The 22546-nt window shown below is 35.0% G+C and overlaps 3 protein-coding genes across 4 annotated transcripts; 1 reads left to right on the forward strand and 2 right to left on the reverse strand.

The window, feature by feature from the left end:
* Positions 1-641: 641 nt before the first annotated feature.
* On the reverse strand, positions 642-5018 carry LOC111447663 (proteasome subunit beta type-1-like). Its single transcript, XM_023086943.1, has 7 exons — positions 4905-5018; positions 4707-4814; positions 3707-3788; positions 2789-2918; positions 2566-2708; positions 1128-1214; positions 642-1042 (listed from the first exon to the last, which is right to left on the reverse strand). Exons 1-7 carry the CDS (start codon positions 4949-4951, stop codon positions 968-970), a joined length of 672 nt encoding a protein of 223 aa, XP_022942711.1. The 5' UTR covers positions 4952-5018; the 3' UTR covers positions 642-967.
* A 1066-nt stretch (positions 5019-6084) lies between these two features.
* Positions 6085-10176, reverse strand: LOC111447647 (AT-hook motif nuclear-localized protein 7-like). 2 transcript variants are annotated; one of them, XM_023086924.1, is made up of 6 exons: positions 9912-10176; positions 9051-9477; positions 7407-7474; positions 7051-7182; positions 6717-6878; positions 6085-6620 (listed from the first exon to the last, which is right to left on the reverse strand). In XM_023086924.1, exons 2-6 carry the CDS (start codon positions 9400-9402, stop codon positions 6294-6296), a joined length of 1041 nt encoding a protein of 346 aa, XP_022942692.1. In that variant the 5' UTR covers positions 9403-9477; positions 9912-10176; the 3' UTR covers positions 6085-6293. The 2 variants fall into 2 exon arrangements, with proteins under 2 accessions (XP_022942692.1, XP_022942700.1); XM_023086932.1 differs by lacking the exon at positions 9912-10176 and adding an exon at positions 9645-9866.
* Positions 10177-17804: 7628 nt separating this feature from the next.
* LOC111449305 lies at positions 17805-20657 on the forward strand. The gene has a single exon (XM_023089152.1). The coding sequence runs from the start codon at positions 18016-18018 to the stop codon at positions 19936-19938; it is 1923 nt and encodes a 640-aa protein (XP_022944920.1). The 5' UTR covers positions 17805-18015; the 3' UTR covers positions 19939-20657.
* The last annotated feature ends 1889 nt before the right edge of the window (positions 20658-22546 follow it).

Consider the following 22546-nt stretch of genomic DNA (forward strand, 5'->3'; position numbering starts at 1 on the left):
TCATTTTTATTAGCTTATCCTAATTATGTGTAATAAATAAATATTCTTTTATCTGGCAAGTATAAATTACTTCATATAGCTTTTTTTTTTTTTCCATACATCACCCAAAAAAAAAAAAAAAAAGAGCATATCGTATATAAAATTATTCCCATTCAAATTCAAATCAAGAAAAAGAATCTCGAGCCAACCGAGTTAGTTACACATGTTAATAAACTCAAGAAACAAGCTCCAAGACACAATAATCGAGTTTACCATGTTTGAATAAATAGGTGAAAGAAAGTTTGACCCAGTATGCAACTCAATTTCGACGTTGACGAAATGCTATTTCTTTTAGGATCCAACCAGTGTGGTTCATGACCGAGCTAATAGAAAATGGTCTCAAACAGGGAAACACGGCATGGAATGCAAGCATAAACATCTTTGAACTCCCGCCTAAAAAGGAGATGCGATAACATTTTTGAACAAATTTCCAGCCAATATGAAACATGAGGGACCCTTCCGGTCCCAAACGAGGTTCTTTAGGCTCCATTTTTCCCACACCATCACAACTCTCGGGGGTATAGAACTAAATAAACAGATAGTGTAGAACGAGAATTTAAATCTCGAATATTTTAACCAAGAATATGATATTTTAACTTTTTGAAGACCATATGCCACCTAGCTTCAATTAATTAAACCTAAGATTCAAATCCAGCTTCTCATGAACTCACCACTAAAACAACTCCTTAAAGTCAACGGTAGCTAAAAAAAAAAAAAAAGGAGATCGATCGATCAATATCAGCCAGCAGCCCTCCAGATTTTAGTTCACAACAGGGATTTTAATTTGGAAACGAGGTCACATCACAGAGAGAAAACTAAAACTTAACCATCCGTAAATATCGCAATGCAATAATCTCAGGGACGGGTACTGATGGGCGGTTCCTACGGTTGCAGCAACATTCAATCTATCAAGTCGAGCACCGTGCTGCTAATCTTTTCGGAGGTCCAAGTATTCACGTCGAATACCGTCGGCATTAAGAATGACGATTTCGAGTTTGTCACCCTATGAACATAAAAAAATTGAGAGTTGGAATCTGTAAAGATACTTGCTCAGAATAAGGTGTATATGAATAGTGGAAGAGAATTACAGTGTAGATATCTCTCTCAGTAGCAGATGCAAAAACAGTTTTCACCAGGTCAATAGCTTCGGCTTCTGAAAGAGGCGTTGCAGAATCCTGTTCATCGCAATTTGTTAGCTGAGAGAGAGATTCCAAGGGGGAGAAAATAGGAGGGCAAGCCAAAATCAAAAAAATAACAAAATCAACTGGAAAGAGCTGGATCAGTTGGTTGGAACTTTGAACTATACCAGATAGGCAAAGTAAACCTCTCGTATGCAAAAGAGGGACACGAGGGGGAGCATATAAGTTAGAGGATAGAGAGAAAAAATTGGTGTTATTTGCTTGGGGATCAATGGTGCGAGATCCCACGTCAGTTGGGGAGGAGAACCAAGCATTCTTTATAAGGGTGTGGAAACCTCTCCCTACCATACGCGTTTTAAAAACCTTGAGGTGAAGCTCGGAAGGAGAAGTCCAAAAAGAACAATATTTGCTAGCGGTGGGCTTGGACCATTACAGTTGGTATCAGAGCCAGACACCGGGCAATGTGCCAGCGAGGAGACTGAGCCTTGAAGGGGGTGAATTGGGGGATCCCACATTGATTGGAGAAAGGAACGAGTGTTAGCGAGGACACTGGGCCCCGAAGGAGGGTGGATTGTGAGATCCCACGTCGTTGGGAAGGAGAACCAAGCATTCTTTATAAGGGTGTGGAAACCTCTCCCTAGCAGACGCGTTTTACAAACCTTACGGGGAAACCCAAAAAGAACAATATTTGCTAGCCGTGGGCTAGGACTATTACAGTTGGATCAGAGCCAGACACCGGGCAATGTGCCAGCGAGGAGGCAGAGCCTCGAAGGGGGTGAATTGGGGGATCCCACATTGATTGGAGAAGGGAACGAGTGTTAGCGAGGACACTGGGCCCCGAAGGGGGTGGATTGTGAGGTCCCACATTGTTGAGAAGGAGAACCAAGCATTCTTTATAAGGGTGAGGAAACCTCTCCCTAGTAGAGGCATTTTAAAAACCTTGAGGAGAAATTCAAAGAGAACAATATCTGCTAGCGGTGAGCTTTGGCTATTACAAATGGGCTCCCTTTCGGTTAGGCTTTGTATCATAAGTATAAAGGAGTGCTACACGGATTGCGGGACAAACATATTTTCGGAGAGATCAGAACACTTGAATGTCTAAGTTTGATATGTTTTTCCCCTCTTTAATGCCTATAACGGAGAATTTCCAGGTTTCTTACTCCCAGCGATTTTTTGTCACTATTCTTATCCATTTCAAAGGTATAAAACAAAAAGAAAAAAAAGAAACTATTTGATCCAGTTTGGAATCAATTAGTTCGTCTATTTTTGCCAAGCAGTCAGCTCAGTTTTCGAAAGGGGGGAACCATCTTCGACACGAACTTTTATTTTTTGTGAACCAATATGTAATTTCCATGCACATTCCTACGAAGGAAGGGTAAGATCATACCTGCGCAGGCAATAATAGAGGGCTGGGAGACTTCAGTTGGTTATCTAAAAAGGGTGTAATGAGGGTGGAACCCGAACCCTGAGCACTGTATCCAACTCTCTCATAAGAACCAACAGCATCATAGGTGAACACACAACCCTTTCCTGTTTCAAGAAGAGAATAACTTATAGTTAATGGGAAAGTGAGGTATAAAACTGGAACCACAAGCAGGGAAGTCATATACCTTCATTATCAAGTCCGCCCAAGACATTAAAAGCATAATAAGGAAAGAAACGTTTGAAGTACAATGTATTTGAGAGCAGTTGAGCCATTGCCGGGCAGCTCATTTGCTTGTTGTGCTGATGTTGGTAGGTCTGAAAGTCAAGCAAGTAACATATAAGGCATCAAAATAAAGAATTACATATCAATCCTCCGACCCGGATCTTATGTCCATAAAATACATTATAAATTTAAAAACTGAATTGTCAGGATGCTTTAACCATTGGCTTCTCCCAAATTAGTGTAATTGAGAGTCGAAGTAGATTTTACACCACAAAGTTCAATTCCATTTTCGAAGCAAGCCTTGTACATATTTTTTAAAAGAAAAATGGGGTTCCATTATGAACAACACTAGTTTGCGCAATGAAAGACTAGGATCAGAAACCCAACACGGAAAATGGCAAAAATACTAAAATGAACACGAAATAAGTTAAAGAAAAAACATTACCGAATAGAAAAACACAAAAAGAGAAGTTCGAGTCTCTTCACTCTAAAATCATTATAAGATCAAAACACCATATTTTCGTTGAAAACTACATATAAAAGGAGAGGAACAAAGTGCCATTGGGGAAGCACGGGTGTCGGAAATCATTAAAGCCATGCTATCCCAATTTTAAGGGATGCAGCAGCAGCAATATGAAGTGAAGTACATGATACATACACAATAATCCAAGCCTAATACAAGCAAAGCTACAAAAACAGATATCAAAATCACAAGAAGGAAATGAGTAACCCACACACAATCAAACTCAAAGAAAATAAGAACAATTAGGTGCATCAAAAACTCAATGGCTTGGAAATAAATCTTATAACATAGCATATGGCCAATATGCATTACAAAGATCAACCATGGAAGACATGTCCATTTAGATAAAAGTCTCACCAAATGCCTAGCAGACAAAACCTTTTGTAAGGCTTTCACATCAGCTTGAAAACCAGAGGAAGCCATCACAGCTTTGTCGGCCCTGCAACACCAAGAATTATAAATAAGCACGTGCGTGGATGCATGAGCTTTTACGTATGTGATGTATACTAGTAACATCACAACAATGAAATCAAAAATGCATAACATGAAACTCTTGTAGTGGAATTAGTGATCAGGATTTATATTAGTGAAGTTCAATAACAAAATATGAGGAAATCTATCGTGACCAAATTGAGGAAATCAAATGACTATGGCGTAATATAACAAAAGAATACATAACATTAGACACTTATATCGGCCACTTGAATAACATTCTAAATTTAGTAATATCTCTGACCAATTAGAAGTATCATAAACCATTTTGTTCCTTGAACTAAAGGTAGGATTTACGTGATAATTTGCCTCCTAAATCATTTTTCAAATAAACACAAAATCACATGTAATAAACTCGGCATCCAACAGATCCATCCCTCCCAAAAGAATGCATCTCCATTACTTTCATAACCTTTCCTCGACACCGCCAATGGATCCATAACTCTTCCGAGGCAAAACCGAAACCTCCCAAACAAAAGCACGAAATGACCAAATTTTTAAGTTCAACAGCTGCCAACTCCATGTAAGTTGGCACCAATTTCATTCACAAGCTAATCCACATATTATCACACACCAAAGCACAATCTTCAAAACAACAAAAGTAACCGCTCATTTCGTTCAAAGTCCACCAAACTATGACCCTGAGTTAACTCTAGAATCCAGAAGTCTATCCCCAAGCAATAGCCATAAAACCCGAAGCCCAATAAAATTTCCAGGAAGGAAAGAAACACTATAAGAGGGGAAATAATCCATTTCTAACACACATGAGAAAAAAAAAACAAAACATAAAACCAATGTGAAACTCCAGTAACCTTAAGAATTCAAATTCGGAAAGAAACTTAAATTCGACAAGAGATTGACGTACAGCTTACAAATTTTGGAGTAATCACGAGTGAGGATATTGTAACCCGTAGACAACCGAGTATCAGCGGCGATTACACAGTAATCGGCGCCGGCAATCGCAACACACGATCTGCACAAAGTTCGGCACTGATTCATCACCGAAACAGATAAAATAAACATCTAAACAGTGCATAGAGAATGAAAAGGAAAGAGAAAGTACCCGCCATTGTTGTCGTAGGGAGACCAGTTGGCTTGCTGCTTCGTCATGGCGAAGAGGTCAGAGAAAAGCGAAGGCGTCTGAGAGAAGAGGAACCCAACAAAGCCAAAGCAAAAACTTGCTCGCTTCTTTTCTTTAGATCCCACGGTGTCTTTTCCCTCAAGAAAAATGGAATGGAATTGAAGCACTAAAACGACAGCGTTTTGATAGGCCCAACACACTTGTACGGATGGGCCGTGCCAATGAATTTGGGTAGCTCACATATCGCATAATAAAGCCCATGTTTATTTGGGCTTGGATTCTGCATTTTGTATATAAATAAAATAAAATAAATCCATAAATTTGTGTAAAGACATAAATATTTTGGCTCGAATTCAAGAATAATAAAATTATATTAATTATTGTATAACTTTAAATGCGTAACAACTCAAAATATTATTCAATATTTTTATTTTCAAGAGAATTAAAAAGGCTAAAATTATCCACCAACCAAAATTTAAAATATTTTTTTTTTCTTTTTTTTCTTTTTTTTCTTTTTTTGCTTACCAATATTAAAATTTTATTTAACTCTATATTTATTTTTTAAATTATTTATTCTCTAATGATATTTTAAGTTTTTGCACTGTAATTTAAAAATAAATTATTAAATATTTTATATATTAATATTTTATTTATAACACGAACTAACCTAACTCAACATTTTATAGTGAGTTAAGTTTAAAAAAAATTGACTCGATCTATAAAAAAAACACCTTAATCTAACCCAACTCGACCTGTAACCAACCCAAGAAACGTCTTAATCTAACCCAATTCAACCTGTAATAAACCCAAGAACGTCTTAATCTAACCCAACTCGACCTGTAACAAACCCGAGTCACGTGGAAGCCCATTCATTGGCTATTGGTGGCATTTATCACATGAAAAACAATGGGGTGAGCGAGAGGCTATCCAAAAATAAGAAAGAAACAGAAACAACCTGGCACTTCAAAACAAAATCTGCAGCATCCACTTCAGACAGAATAATTTTAAAAATAATAATAATAAAACAAATATTTCCATAAAAGAGAAAATTGTCAAAAATAGGCAAATAAATAATTTTTTTTTTTAAATAAAAAAAAGCAGAGGTTCTTCGTTCATTACATCCAACATCCTAATAACAGGTAGAGAGCAGTAAAAACAGAACTAAATCAGACAAGTCCCTAATTGATCATGATTAAGAAAAATGTGTGAAACTTACAATGGAAAGTTAATAGTAAAAACTTTCCCTAATTTTGACTGTGGTGATTATCAAATCTCAAATGGTAATTTTGGTAAAAACAACAAAGCTTAGATCAGATCAGATCATATCAGATCAGATCACTGTGGTCATTGTTTGGTAAGAAACTAAATAGATTAGTCCGGCAGCGATATATTGATGTCGGTACCGGTATTTCTCGGCTCCTGCAAGGAATGCACAGCAGTATTGGCAGCACCCCAATCGTCTCGCTCTCTCACGAAACTAGCAGGAGGGAAAGTAGTCGGTTTTTGGGATTCAGGAGTTTGCTGACCGTTACCGTTTAACCCGTCGTCTGTATCAGCATTGGAGGAAGTAGGCACGGTGGTGGCTGGTGTCGTGCTTGGCGCTGCAGCAACAGGGGCTGCAGTTAACAACAACTCGGGCTTCGGTTTCTTTACTTTCGGATCGGGTTGGCTGGTTGGTACAAAACTCCCTACCACAACCTGTTTAGAGGAAGAGGTTCAGAATATAAGCATATTCTATGGAAATGCTGCTACAAGTTTTGCCTTTTCAAATGATGTAAGAAGGAAGCTTGGTACCTGTATAGGGCTTGCAGCTATCAGTAAACCAGCTACCCCTCCCCCAACAACACGACCGTCCGGGCTTGCCAAGGAGACGCTCAACCCACCCGACCTGCTTCTCGCTCCTTGGTTTTCAGAAGGAGTGAATGATCCAGATAGGGAAAGTATCTCGAAACGACCCTGCCAATGTACAATCCCTATTAATCGTCTCGACAGAAACAACAATTTAAGACCATCTCAGATCTCGAATTTTCAGTCTCGCATTTTCATCGTATATAAAATGGATTGAACTTCTTGAAGATTTGACAAGCACAGCAGAAATAATGCCAGTAGACTCATGGACTTGACGTACCTCATATGTTAAAGTACCGCCCGAAGAATCGGGCTGCCGAAGAGTGACATTTGAAACTAATCCATTCGCAGAAAGAACACAGATTGCTCGAGGACCTTGTTGAGAAAAAGATATGATCTTCATAGTGACATCCTTTTCAACAGCCAAACATCCAAAATAAAACACGAAAAAGTACGTTATTCAGTTATCACGTCCGAGAAGATTTAACAACATTTCGACACACATAGGTTTGGCTAGAACAGATGCGACCACGACCACTCTCACGGCTTGGAAATATAAATACCAGAAACTGAAAAGACTACACAGTTAGACATGATTTTGATGAATGATAATCAATCAACGAGCATACTGCATACCTCGCCAGCATTGACCGTGATGACATGAGGCATGAAGTTTGTACCGACATTACATGCATTCCATTGGCCTGTAATAATTGATCAAGAACAAATATAATTTCAGAATATCTACAGTTGAAAACCCAAAAAAGGTGAAGAAATCAAAGAACTCGAACAATGCTCCACAGTTTCAAGTCGTTAGAGAAAGAGTAAAACGACCCTCGTTTCCATAAATAGAATGCGAAAACTCTTTCCGACAACAAAGTAACTGAAACTTTATAAAAGGAAGGAAGAAAATGGAAAACCCGACCGACCGTGACGCTAGATTACTTGCCTTTTTAGCTCATCTACTACTAAATGATTGCAATGAACAACAAATATCTCGAACTAGGTACCGTGGTCGAGTACTTCAATTAACTCATCTTTCATTGTGTTTAGATATTCAATCCCGGGTTCATCAAGAAGCCATAACCACAAGGCATACTAAGTGTAAATGATCGTGATCATGCTAGAAACTCAGGTTTTCTCGGTCGTATTCTCTTCTTAATGATCCTAGTAGCCGAGTTCTAACGTAATAGACTCCAGAAAACGATCTAAAACTAGTTTCTTCAATCAGATTCTCTCCCAATCAAAAGCACTTAGCTGAAACTCTTAAGAAGAAAGAGATTTCAAGCCTAAGAGATGAGCCAAAGGGTGGCACCCAAATCATCCTTAATTACTACAGTTAACACATGCTAGAATCCAAAAGTAGCTGGATGCACGACACGACGACGATATAAACCGTTATCACGAAGCTAAAAGGACATTTTAGTAATTTAAACAAGATTCAAGAACAAGACCTACTATAAATACCCAAAAGATTCTCAATTGAAGACTATCTACTAACAAGGAAGATGTTTAAACTGCTTTAAATTGGAATTGACCTATACTTTAAGGTGGACTCGATAGTTTCTTTTTCGGGTTTTACATACTCTAAACGATCATCATTAATGTTCCATGCAGAACAAAGTTTGGATAAGATGAACTGATCCAGCTAATTGATGACTTCCAACACTGTCCAATCCAGCTAAACGAGTTTCTACTTTTACCCGAAATCACTCGCGTAACGAAGATCTATATCCCAAGTAACGCTAAAAATAACTCCAAGAAAAGCTCGATCGCTCGACATGACTTAAGATCTACAACCTAAAACCATCAAAACCCCATTTATGGATCAAGAATCTACAAAGAACAAACAGATTAGTAAAGAACAAAAACCAAAAAAAACATTACAAATTTGTTAGGAATTTGAAGAACTGACAGACCAAAAAAGGCTACATGAGAAGAATATTCTATGAGCCTCAAAAAGGTCAGATCTTAGTATAAAAGCAGCCGTACACATCTTATATGAGTTGAACAAGGACATATCCTAACAGGCAAGGTCCCACGTGAATTTTGTAAGACAAAATTCAAATGGGAATCTTTTTTAGAGGAAGATATTACATAATCTTCCATGATATTCAGAGAAGCATTTCGACTCGAACGAGACGGAATCTCGAAAATGACTCAATCTTTACACACAAAGGGAAGCAAACTGCAAATTCTGATGAAAAACTCAACAAATATTGTAAGGAATCAATGGAAATTCTAAAGCTATAATAGAAAACAGCTTTGGTTTCTCATTACCTATATACTGCATTCCCATTTTCTTGTTTTGCTTCAAATCGGAGCCGCCTAACCGGCTCTTCCCTCGCTTGGTAATGGAAAACCCGCCGGCCCCTGGAGCTGAGGACGAAAGCGGCAATGGCGACAATGCCATGGTGATCGTTCCATCCGGGCCGTATTTCCTAGGTCTGCCTCGCTTCTTCTTCCCTGTGGTTCCACTAGCAGGCAACCCAACGCTGACCGGCGTGGCGGCGACGGTAGGAGAACCACCGGCCGGCGGCGGGTTATCGGTTCTCGGAGCCACATGATAAGCCGACGGAGCTTCGGCTCCTATCACAGTTACTCCTGTACTTATGGCCTCTCTCTCTTCCATCGCTTAGAACTTCGAATCTTTTGCTATTTCTTTTTTAATTTCTGTTTCTTCAGTGAAGGATTTAGATGCTCATTCCTGCTTTGAAGAAGAAGATCAGTCAATAAAAAAAAAATTAACAAAATTAAACAATATCATAGAAAAAACCCTTCAATCTGCGATGAACTACACGAACAAAGAAACTTCAAGAATCAATTTCTTCAACACGCACAAAAACATCACTAAAATAACGAATATCACTCTACAGGATCATGCAAGTTAGTTCAAGAACGCCACCGATTCCGGAACGAAACTTTCCGCCGCCGTTCGACGATCTGAACTCTTACACTGAACCATAAAACGCTCCAGAAAACAGCCAACAGAAATTCAAAATAAAATGAACATCGACATTTTAGAGCAAATAGTAATTTACAAACAAAATCAAAAAGGAAATCACAAACAAAAATCAATGAAATGAACAGAAAAACAGAAGAATTAAGAGAAATTTCAACGGAAAAGCAAAAGATCACGACCTATGACAGAAATAACTTCCTTCCACAGTGGTGCACTAAACGACTTCGTTTTCCTTTCAGGAGATTTTTTTTTTTTTCTTTTTCCTGACGGAATTTTCCGATAAACCAGTGAAGAACAAACAATCGCTAGATTTCAGAAGAACAAAAAGAAAATCTGTTTGTTTCCTGAGAAAATAACACCCGCCGGAAAGTAACGACCGGCCAGTGGTTCCAGGCCCAGAGCTGTCTGAAGCACAAACCACTTGGGAAAGCAAAAGGAAAGCGAAGTAAATAACAAATTAAATTTTCTTTATATAAAAATAAATAAATAAATAAAGTTGAAAATCGAGAATATAAAAATTAAAATTATTTTTATAAAATCAAGATTTTTTTTTTTTTTTGTATTTTTTTAAAATAATCAAACGCTAAACCCTATAAAATTACAATATGGTTAATGAAAATTTTGACGTCCGGAAAAAACTATTATTATATATTTATATATATTGATGACTTTGAGAAAAAGAAACAAAGTAAAATAATAATAATAATAATAATAATAATGGAAAATAATAAAGAAATGAATTTTAAAAAATTACGTAAAAAAGAAAAGTGATGTGAAATAAGGGAGAGAAAAGTAAACGAATTTGTTAAAATACATTAATTTTGTTTCTATTAAAAGCTGCGAAGGCAGCAACGGTAGTGTTACCGGGCCGACCTTTTTGGTGCCGCTGACCCGCTTTTTGTCTTTTTCCCAACAAATTAAATTTCTTTTTCCCTTTTTTACCCTTCACTTCTCTTTTAATTACCAAAATTGCCATCCAAATCCACTGTAATTCTCCATTTTTACCATGGTTGTTTTACATTTAATTACAATATTTTAATTTTTCATGTAATATATTTTTTATTCCCTTCAAAATAAAATATATAAATATTTTGTCTTCTTTTCTAAACAAATATTTTTTATTTAAATTTTAATAAAAACGTTTTTTTTTCTTCCCTGAAAATTCAAATTTTATTAATTTAAGTAAGTCCGGTTTATTTTTAAAAATATATTTTTTATTCTCGTTAAACTTCATGAATAGTATTTTTCGATCTTCTAAAAGTCGTTTAACGACCTTTTGTCGTATTGAGATTGACTTCACGACGTTACCGTATATTAATTATGTCAAATTGGCAATAAATTTTATTATTATTATTATTATTTGAACTCAGACTTAAAAAAAATTAGTAAATTTGTCAAATTTATTTTACTTTATTTATTAATTAATGTTTGACAATTTTTTATTTATTAAAACTATTTAAAATTTTGTGGGTTAAATATTGTGTAAAATAATTAAAATAATAAATTATTTTAGTTGGAAGAAAAGAGGAAAAATGAGGACTGGATTACATCACCGGCGGGTGAGGGTAGAGCTGTGCTGCAGAGCGTGGACCTAAGTCAGCAAAGTAAAGATTATTAGTATGATTGTAGACACATTCAAGAGATTTTGCCTCTCGGATATTACTTTACTCTTAATAATAATAATAATTGGCACACAATATGTCATAATTGTCACGTTGATTTATTTTATTTTTTCGATTGCGCAATCTCTATTTAAAAAATAAAAATATGATTCAAGACGTCACGAAACATGTTAACGTTCCAAGCTAAATACACGTAATTTTGAAGTTCGTATGATTCAGGTCGTCGTACAAAGACAAGCCCACATTTTGTGTTCCTAATCATATAGGGGGTTATTGATTAGGGTTTCTGTGTGACGGTTAGGGTCGAGCTAGACGATCCTAATTAAAGCTAAATACACGTGTACGCATATCTAACATTTAAAAGAGCGTTTCTTACAAAAAATACTTATAATATTCACAAATTATCAAGGGCGTATAATAGGAGTGATGAGAAGGAACTAGTGCGAGTATTTTGTTTACTACTTCCACTTACAAGTTTTCGTATGCAAAATTAGTGAGCTACAGGAGTTACGAGAAAGGCTGTTGGAGTTATCCCGAGCAACTTATTTATTTTACTGAAAAACATTACTCTTTATCTCGTTAACTTTCACAATGTCTTTCTCAGCTTTAAAAAACGACAAAAAACATGTTTTATTTAGTAGCTATCCCAATCGGTTTAAATTTAAAAAGTTCGGTAGTTACAGAGCAAGTAAAAGAAAACTGTTTAAACCTCTCATATTTAAGTTAGCTATCTCAACTCAGTAAATTTTGTTTAATAATTTACTTTCTAAAGCTAATGAAAGTAAAGTAACATTTTTAATCGTTATATATATATATATATAAAAGAGTAAATTTATTTATTTTTAATAGATAAGTAAATGGAAAAAAAATTACGATGCAAACTAGGTAAAAAAAAGATGAATACATTGATAAAATAAAAAATAAAAAGGTGAAAAATATATATTATGGAAAATGTAACGGATACATACCAAATTGTGGAATTAATTAATAAGGCAACTTTCAGATAGAATAACTTGCCATGTAAATCGAAATGCCATTTTATTTTTCCTTTTTTTTAAAGGATAAAAACGAAACGTTAAATTAAATAATTTTATTACTTTATTTATTTTATAAAAAAAAAACACGCACACGTGTCACAAATGGGGTCGGAGAGGTGGAGCGACATGATTGGAAGAAAGCTCAAATGGAAATACAGACAAAATCAGGGGTGTCGGATGGGTGGTTGAGCATTAAATTAACACCTGTATTCACGAGTTTGATTTTTTTTTTAATTAATTATTTATTATTATTTAAAAATTAAAAAAAAATCCCATGCATTTTGATATCAACATGTGTCCCCAAAATATATTTATATATATATATATATATATATATTTATTGAGATTTATTTTATTATCTAATTTTTTCAAAATAATTTCAAAATTATATTTTTATCGTAGCGGATTAATTAAAAATATAATAGCATTTTTCTCGAGCTAGATTAAAAATGACTATATGGCGGGGAAAAGTCCTATCCATCTCGCCTCTTACGTCAATCTCGTCACCGTAAAGTTTCTCGGGATCAATGCGAGACTCTTTGCGATCAATTTTTTTATTTTTTAATTATTTTTTATTTTCTAACGTAATTAAATTTTAAAAAATATATATATTTATTTATTGTGCCTTAAATATATTTATAACTATATGTAAAGAGTACGCCATGCGCGAGAAGTGGCAAAATCCGAGAGAAATCTCACCCTCCTCCTTCCTTCCTCATTTTAAGGGGATTCCTTACCGTATTTGAATCGGGTCCCACAAATTAAATAGACATCTAAAAATTTGATTTATTTTTATAATTTAAATTTAGATTATTAGTAAATTAAATCTTTAATAATTTTAAATCACTTTTTAAAATGGCATTTAAATTAAAAAAAAAAAAAAAAAAGCCTTTTCCAATGCTTAATAAAAACTATATAATATATTGTTTTGTGAATATTAAAATTTGTAGTTATCTGGTTTTTTTTCGTTCATCCTTATCTCTAAAATAATAATAAATAATAAATTAACATTTTGAAACCGTCCTCAATTAAAAAATAATAATAATAATAAATATATACGAAAATATTTAATTTTAGTTTATATTTATATGAAATATTTAATTACGTCACTTTTTTATTTTTATTTTCTTTGTTAAAGGTGTCTTAAAAAATTAAGACGGAATATGCATAACATGATTGTATATAAAGTGAAGAAAATCCAAATAAAATCTTACAAAATATAAATAAATAAAATAACAAAATATATATAAGATTTTTTAAACAATATAAATCTTTTGTAATTATAGCTAACTTTTACTCTTTTTTTTTTATTACTATTATTTTTAATTATTGTATTTCCATCGGTCATTTTCATCTCATACTTTAAAAAAAAATTAAATCATTTATATGCTTTAATTTAAAATTTTAAAATTTTAATTAAGTGTAAAATTACACACTCGAACATTGCGGCCCATAAGCAAGAGGCTCGAATTTTTCTTTCCACGTACTGTCAAATTATACAAATCGATAATCATAATAAAGAGGGTGTCAATGACGAAGTATTCTTAAATATTTACGTTATGTCGACTCGAGATACTACTCACAACATGATCAGAAATACGTGTTGGTCCTGAAGTAAAATTACGAATTTAACCTTCCATAGCCATGTTGAAAGAAAATTAGGGTAATTATTTATTTATTCAAGGTCAAATTTTTAGAAATTTCATAAAATAAATTTTAATTTAATGGGAAAAGTATTTATTTATTATCATTATTATTTTCCAACATTGGCGCCCAAAATTTATGCGGTATTTTTAAATATTCCCTCGCAACGCTCCCGCCTTTTTTATTTATTTATTTATATTATTATTATTTAAAAAAAAAATTAAATAAAGGGGTGCCGCAGAAGGGCATGCATGCTTTCCCCGCCCTACTCCAACCCCTATATTTATTTATTTATTTATTAATGTTAAAATAATTAATTATTTATTTTTAATTGGCGTTTCTTTTTAGGCACCAATTTTGTCTCACATTTATAACTTTTCCATTATTCAATCCTTCTCTTCTCTCTTTATTTATTTATTTATCGTTTCCCTAATTTTTTATTTGTTTCGTTAAAGCAAGTACAGCTGGTAAACCATAATAATAATAATAATAATAAATGTTCCAACAAAAATATTTATTTTAATATTTATATTTGTTAAAATAGTGAACTGTAAATTAGACTCTTTCACTTTTCTTCACGTGGTTAATACTGTTCAAATATATTTTTTTAATATGGTAGGTATTTATATTTTAAACGGGTGAAAAAAAAAAAAAACTCAATTTTACCCTTCCCGGTAAAAGTTAAAATTTATTGCTTATAATATTTTTACTTTTTTATTTTATTTTATAAATATTATGAATAATTTGACTAAGATAAAATGCGAGTTGATACACTTATAATAATTAAGGGTTTTAATGGTATATGCATGTGAGTGAAGTTATCGATCAAGCTGAAGAGAAAAGTCAACCAACCGAAACCCATTAGTCCAACCGTTTTAAAAGACACAACCTAAAAGAGGCTTGACTGCGAGGGGTCAATTGGCCCTTTGAAGCTCGACCATAGTGACAATCCCAAGGGGTCGAGTACCACAACCTTAACGTTGACTCAAACAATTCGATTAAGTACAGACATTATTCTCCAGGGTTAGCTTGATCTTAAAGCAAATCCTTAAAAAAACGTCCCAATTTTGACAAATCTCCCGTTCTTTTATTTACAGATTCATATATATATATTAATTAGTATTTATCTAAAATGCCATTATTATAGTTTTCATATACTTTTGACTAAGATTTTGAATTATTCAATATTACAAGACATCATAAGATATCACGTGCTTGGTGTTGGAGCACTGTTAAGAAACGTTTTTGTTTTTGTTTTTATTTTATTTTCAGATTAAAAATAAACTAATTAATATTGTTATTTTAATGTTTTCGTTTTTTAATTAATATTATCAACTTTGATTAAATTTTACCATTTTTATATTAAATTCAATTTTGAAACGATAAATAAAAAAAAATATCGGAAAATAATAATACCGAGTAAATTATATTTATTTATTTATTTATATTTTCCCATTTTGGCGACTAATAATAGTACCGAGTAAATAATATTTATTTATTTATTTATTTATATTTTCCCCTTATGGCGACTGACAATTACTGGCTTGAAATGGGCGATATTATATTTTAGGCAAGACAAGAGTAAGAGACTTTTGAACCATGTCGGTCAGCTTCCCGCATATTTATTATTAATAATTCAATTATTTGGGTATTTTGCATTTTATTTTAATTTAAATAATCATAAATAAATTCCCTAATATATTTATTTGGTAAAATAACTCTAATAAATAAAATCCTACTTAGTTCGGATAAAATATGTGAGTAAAAACAAAACATACTAGGATGACTCGTGTTTATGTCGGTTCGTAAGGACAGTCTTCACTTTTAGAAGCTGTTTAAAAAAGCTCGAGTTAATAGCGAGTCGCGTCGTAGAGATGTTGGAAAATATCGAGATCGCCAAATACCAAATCGAGATAATTAGTCTTTTTTTTTTTTTTTATGAATAAAAATTTATATTTTATCCTATATATATATTATTTGATTTGTTATAATTTTTTTTTTAATTAGTTTGAAATGAAAATTTTAAAATTAGGTTATTTACTTATTTATTTTACAAAGGCTGTCTGTGTTGTATTTATAGTGGGCCTATACAATGCATAGGCCCAAATGTTAGTCGGGTTTGGCCCAACATTTCTTCTAAACCCAATTAAAGGCCCAAATAGATTTCGTTGCCGGGCCGGATTTTGTTCAGGCCCAAAACTTATTTCAAAATATTAGTAATTTATTTTGAAATTATTAACATTAAAATAAAATAAATAATGATATTTTTTGTTTATGAAAGTATACAGCATTTTTTTTTGTTTACTAATATTAAAATAAAATAAATAATGACATCGTTACGCTATATAAAATTGGATCAATATACCTGTAGTGTCATGCACGATATTTTTATGCAACGTTAACTTGAAGAAAGTTACTGGGTGCTACGTAATTATAGCGTATCTTAAATTTTGAGGTTTGATGTTATATTAACGATAGCTAAAAGAAACCCGAGAGTTTAAAGCAAACACAAAGCCAAAAATTAAACTTCAAATTCGAGTGTTAATCTCGATGCAATAAGAAACGACAAATTTAGAGATGATGTCATGTTTAAGCACATGGGTAGCGGAATTCTCAATTATCCTTCAATTTGAAAGAATGAGTAAATCCTTACTTGAACCCACCCGTTTAGGTATTCCATGTCTACTCGAGAACAATTTAGCCTCTATTTTGTTGTTGTTTTTGGGCTGTGATTAAAAGCAAAAGCCCAAACCACACGAACTAACCTAATCCATAAAATTTATGATTGGGTTGAGCTGGATTAGATTCATTATTTAATAAGAGTTGTTTAGGTTGACAACTCGAACAATTGAGTTCGGTTTAAAAAATGTTACAACCTGACCCAACCCAACCTATGAATAGTTCTAGAAGATAAGGATGGTCATGGATCATAAGCTAACCATGCCAACAGGTCGATCAACCCTCCGGTTCAAAATCAAACCTAAAAACGATACATAAAGGTTAAACATTCCGACAACAATAAAGTGTGATTAGTAATTTTTAAAAATAATATATAATATATATAGACATATTTTATTATTGTAAATGGTTTCTTTTACTCAAAACAATTTTTTTTTTATTTTTTTCACAATTTGAATCACCCTTACTTTAAAAGATTGACAACGTGCAAGTGAGAGAATTCAATTAGAGATACTATTTAACCTACCGGCACGAAATCTCTGCTTAAGCAGGAAATGAGGAGATATTTTTCCTCAATAGCTAAACGAGGTCGGGAATGATAATTATATTCATCACCTCGTCTTCGACCTCGACCCCGACCTCTTCCAAATTTATGTGTGAGATCTCACATTGGTTGGAGAGGGGAACGAAACATTTGTTATAAGAGTGTGAATACTTCTCTCCAGCAAACGTGTTTGAAAAACGTTGAGGGGAAGCTTGAAAACAAAAGCCCAAAGAGAACAATATCTACTAGAAGTGAACTTGGGTTGTTATAATGATAACAGAGCCAAACACCGAGCGGTGTGCTAGTGAGGAGGAGAACAATATCTGGCCGCGGTGAATTTAAAAGCTCAGAGAAGTGTTTTAAAAGCACAAAGAAGGAGAACAATATCTGACCGCGGTGAATTTAGGCCGTTAAACACGGCAAGATTATGAGGAAAGCGGTAATAAATGTATTATAATTAATTGCATTAAAAACATAGTCTTAAAAAAGCAAAACATAGTTTAAAGGAATGTGTTATAATTAATTGAATTTTATGAACCAAAAATTCCAAAAAAATTCGAACTCCAAATCAGAACAGCAAAGCGAAACAGATAGGGATAGAGAGAAGAGATGAGAGAGAAACTCAGATAGAACAGAAGAAAGAAAACACAGTGTGAGGAGAGAGAAAGCTTCACAAAAATGTCAGACGAAGCTTAGAGAGAAACCATTGCAGAAGAATTGTTCTTCCTCGGAAAGATCCATTTCCGTTTCTTCGCAGATGAATCCGAGCAAAATTGAAGAGGATCTCTTCCATCACCACCGTCTACACGATGATATGGACCCACTTGCGAACCAGATCATTGAATCTCAGCCATCCATTTCGAATTCGCATCACGGTGAGCCGACGTTCTCCTTGCCGGAAATCGTGCTCTTCCGGTCGCCGTCTCCGTCGTCTCCAAGCCACTCGTCATCTGAAGATTCGCCGACTCACTCCACTTGGCTGAGTCAACTCGCTCCGAACCCTACATCGACTTCTCAAAATATTCACGAACCACCTCTCTATATCTCGCCGGAGCCTCACATATCGTCTCAGTTTTACACGTTTAATCCAGAATCGCACTCGCTGATGATCCGTTGCATTCTCGAGAACCGCCTCGCGACGCCGAGTGAAATACGCCTCGCCACGTCGCGCTCCGTTCTCAAGTCGTGGCGGACGGTGTGGAAGGACCGGAACGAGGACACCGCGTATCTTACGGCGTGGAAGAGAATCCAGGACAAACTCACGGCGACGGTCGACGAAAATGGTAACGAATTTCTCTGTTTCAAGAACAATACTCAGCAATTCGTTTCACATATTAGTCAATGGCAGGACATTGTTACGAGTTTTCATGGAGATACGGATTTGAAACATTTAGGGTTGAAGGAAACCATAGAGAGAATTAAGCAGGTTTGGACTGTAGGTGCTAAATTTTATGGGATTCCTGAGAGTTACATTAGGGTTTGTGTTGCTGCTTGCCATGTTTGTAATTCAGCCTCCTCGGCGTCGGGTTCGAGGAGTAAGCGTCGGAAGTTTGAGTATACGGATACTCTGGAGGTGCCTGCAAAGGAAGTGCCTTCCAAGCTTCAGCAATTGGCTGCTAAACATAAGGTGGTGCTTTGCATTAGGCAGAAGTATATTAGGTATAAGCCTTTCATGGCGGAGGTTAAGGACTATGCTTGTCATAGGGCAGGGGAGCCTGCTTCAAAGAAGGCAAAGGTTTTGAAAAGAGAGCCATATGCATCAAAGAGATGCGGGTGTGGATTTCGTATTCGGGCCATTGTACCTATTACCAATTACAATGACAAGGACAAGACATTTGTGTATCTGGATGAGGGTATGGCGGTGTTTAAGTTGTATGCTGTGCATTCGGGGCATGAGCCCGGGCCACTGGATGGAAATGCGAGAATTATGCATCGAGTGATCGGACACAAAGGTGGCCTGTTAATGGATCGTGATACAGTGTATGGGGTGACTGATGAAATGGAAACTGAAGGATTTAGATTGATGGGGAAGGATGAGGGAGATTTGCAGCTTTCAATCTTTCAGCAGGTGCATGAGGTGAGAAATGAGCTCGACTTGTTAGAAGGGAAACTTACGAAGGTCCCACACGAGCTATTGGGTTCAGTGTCTCGTGATTTGTTTGATGTTTTGAATAAACTTAGGAGTATAAGGGAAGAGAAATTGGAGCCAATCGAGTTGCTTGCAGATAAGCCTCATTCAGACGATGTGTTAGATGGGGAGAATGATTTGGTACATTGGAGCAATCACCATCACGAACGTTTATATGGGGATGGCAAAGATGGTGAATTGATCGAGGACAACGTAGACAGTTTTGGCCACTCCCTGCAGGACGTTGTTCCTTGGGAGGACCATATGAGGACCGACTGTAGAAATCCGAAAGAACTGACAAGCGACCCTTGCAAACCCGAAAGATGGTTTAAATGCACTGACTTTAATGATAAAAACATTCTCGGCTGTGAGGATACAAAACTAATCAAGCCCATGAGACACGACGAGAGCATGGTGGCAGATGTAGGTCTTGTCGGTATTCATGTTGACGGATTTTACCCCGAGAACCCTAAATGGTATGATTCTCCTTGTGATCTAGACTCTAATGCAGATTGTGGAGATAGTGGATTTAAGCACGGGGAAATCGTTTAAGCTCTCGAAGAGCCCCGTGACCTTCTCTAGTATAGTCATGAGCTTATGGTTCTCTCACTTGCACATTCCCTCTGCTGGAATCGGGACGGGGGACTGTAAATTATGTATACAGGAGATCGAAGCCTCAAGTGAGCATTCTGGCATCCTTGTTCAATGTATTTTTGTAAAGTTTGGCTAACTGATTACTCTACACAGACTCTACTCAACAGTATTTGTTACCCCTGGTCTGGGCCTTCAAATTTTTTTGATACCACTGACCATTTCTATCCAATCTCGTTCCGTTACTTATTCGGATACGTGGTAATATTTTTATTTCTTTTTTCTCTTTTAGCTCTTTTCGATATGCTTTGTCACACATTGCTTTGTGCATTTCTGCACTTTCTGCTCTCTATATTTCCAGTGATCGATAACTCGAGACGTTCGATTCTCTTATGCATACTTCATGGTGGGCTGGTTTTAGTAGCAGGATGTATAGGCTGCTATCTGTACAAATCTCTGGTCTCTCCCCTCCACTAGAAGAATGAGTGGGAGAGAGCTCTGTGATGTGTTGACATTTTATTTAAATGTTCTTCAGAATTATCAATATTTTGTTTATGTTAAAGATGTAAAGAGGATTCTTATGCATCCCATTGAATCTGTAAGCATCAATGACTCTATGCTTGAATTTAGCTTTTACATCAAATCGTGGCTGTTCGAGTTATGAGGTCAGCTGTTCTGAATTTTGTGTTTATAGCTACTTGTTTGATAATCCATGTCCTTGTTTGAAGCGGGTTTTGCCTATATAAATGTTGTCCTTAGCTCGGAGTTCGGTTCCCCACCTGTTTTCCAGTGAGTTTACCACCACTTTAGAACGCCATTGTTTTCGTTCCACAGTCATGACCCTTGAAGACTTCCTTCGTTACCTTTTATATCGCATGTCGAGATATATGAGCTTTCTGAGTGCATTTGTGTGTGTCCTGTCTCTGATGATCGGTAGCCATTGACGTCGGATTCCTTATTTGCTGTTTCGTTTTAATCTTATGAACAGGGCTTCTTATTGACTACACACAATTTGCCATTTATATCTTGTAAGAATGTCTGTCTTAGATGTCTCTCTGTTCAGTTCCAACATGGAGACATGAAAGTTGCTTCGTCTTGATTCATAAAAAACATCGAATTTCGTTGTTCTTTGCACATTATTCTGTTAATATCTTAAGCAGGAGTTCAACCAGCCCGATATCCAACGTCGTCGGGTTTTGAAGGATGGCTGTAAGCTGCGAGCAGATGATGAGGCACGTTTCTCTTGGGGTCGATTATGATCGGGGTGAAGAACCACGTTTCAACCCTGGCTAGCCAAGATTTACTGAAGCACTTCTGGCAAGGTTTGTTTGTGGTTAATGCTTTCCTCTTTTGCAGCTGAAATCAAAGAATCCAGCCTTGAGTATTCAAGTCAAGTGACCCAATGGTGCTTTTATTTCACCATCATCAGCTGGCTTCAGGTCGGTTTGAATGCTTATATTACATTATTTCATCACTATGGTTACATTTCTTTTTCTTTGTTGGAATTCTTTGATATTCTAGCATTTTTCTATGAAATGTTTTCACTGAGGATTTGATACGGTCATGAACGATCGTTTTCGATTGGAAACCGAAAACAGTTTATGAGTGATCTTGTTTGTTCTGTTTGATGCAAAGTGAAATCAGAATTTGTTTTGGTCAATTTATTTAAATTCTCTACTAGATGTCAAATCAAGCAAAGAATCTTGTTCTTGTTCGAGTTGAGTTCTAAATTTATTTCGTGCTTGGATTATTATTTCATTTGCGTTCTTTTTTCAAATGATTTCTTAGAAAATATTAGCTTCATATATTCCCGATTTGACATTTTTTTCATCGATTAATCCATTGTGTCGTCTAGTTAATAGTTTTTTCTTTAATCTTTTAGTACTATTCGTCTCACATTGATTAGTTTAGGTTACCCATTTTCGTGTTCAACAGAAGTTGATTGATACCTACCATCATATGATCGCAAGTCTAATTGCTGTCTAGGTATAAAAGTCGTTCACGACATTGTTTTTATCGATGTTTTCATCTATAGTTCTCATTGATGATTCCAGTTTTTCAAACTTTTTTGCATACGTTTTATGTTATCGTTTTCACGTTCGTATATATTTTACTGAAAGTTCTGACCTTTCTCATTATAATATGGTAATTTGTTGAAGAGTTTTGTATCTACTTTATAATAGAGTAAATTTGAAATTATGCCAAAATTCAACTTTTTATTTTTATTTTTATGTTCTTTTTGTTTCCAAATAAAATCACACAGATTTTACATATATTAGCTACTGTGTTGAATTTCTTTTAAATAAAATTCATGGCATTAATAAATATTTAATTATTTATAGATTCATTGAACGTATTTGAATTTCAACCTTTCTCTGTCACTAGTAATCTCGATCTAATTTTTCGATTTATTAACATTGTGTCACAATCGCACTTTTACAACACGGGACAACAATTGTGCAGTACTTGTTTTAATTTAGTGAGCAAGTTAGCCGTGCAAAATCGAACTTTGCGGGCAATTCGAACTTGTGGTTGAATCTTGAGTCACATTTGGCATAAAATATTTTAT

Source organism: Cucurbita moschata, unplaced genomic scaffold (assembly GCF_002738365.1).
Source record: "Cucurbita moschata cultivar Rifu unplaced genomic scaffold, Cmos_1.0 Cmo_Scf00001, whole genome shotgun sequence".
NCBI lineage: Eukaryota > Viridiplantae > Streptophyta > Magnoliopsida > Cucurbitales > Cucurbitaceae > Cucurbita > Cucurbita moschata.

Bases quoted from the DNA above. Each gene is read 5' to 3' on its own strand.
- LOC111447663 (XM_023086943.1), bottom strand. From the start codon at position 4,951: ATGACGAAGCAGCAAGCCAACTGGTCTCCCTACGACAACAATGGCGG. The intron at 2,919-3,706 runs GTGAGACTTTTA...CTTGACTTTCAG, and splicing joins TTTTGTCTGCTAGGCATTTG to ACCTACCAACATCAGCACAA. The intron at 1,043-1,127 runs GTAATTCTCTTC...TTATGTTCATAG, and splicing joins CTGAGAGAGATATCTACACT to GGTGACAAACTCGAAATCGT.
- LOC111447647 (XM_023086924.1), bottom strand. From the start codon at position 9,402: ATGGAAGAGAGAGAGGCCATAAGTACAGGAGTAACTGTGATAGGAGCC. The intron at 7,475-9,050 runs GTAATGAGAAAC...CAATTATTACAG, and splicing joins AATGGGAATGCAGTATATAG to GCCAATGGAATGCATGTAAT. The intron at 6,879-7,050 runs GTACGTCAAGTC...GTACATTGGCAG, and splicing joins GCGGTACTTTAACATATGAG to GGTCGTTTCGAGATACTTTC.
- LOC111449305 (XM_023089152.1), top strand. From the start codon at position 18,016: ATGAATCCGAGCAAAATTGAAGAGGATCTCTTCCATCACCACCGTCTA.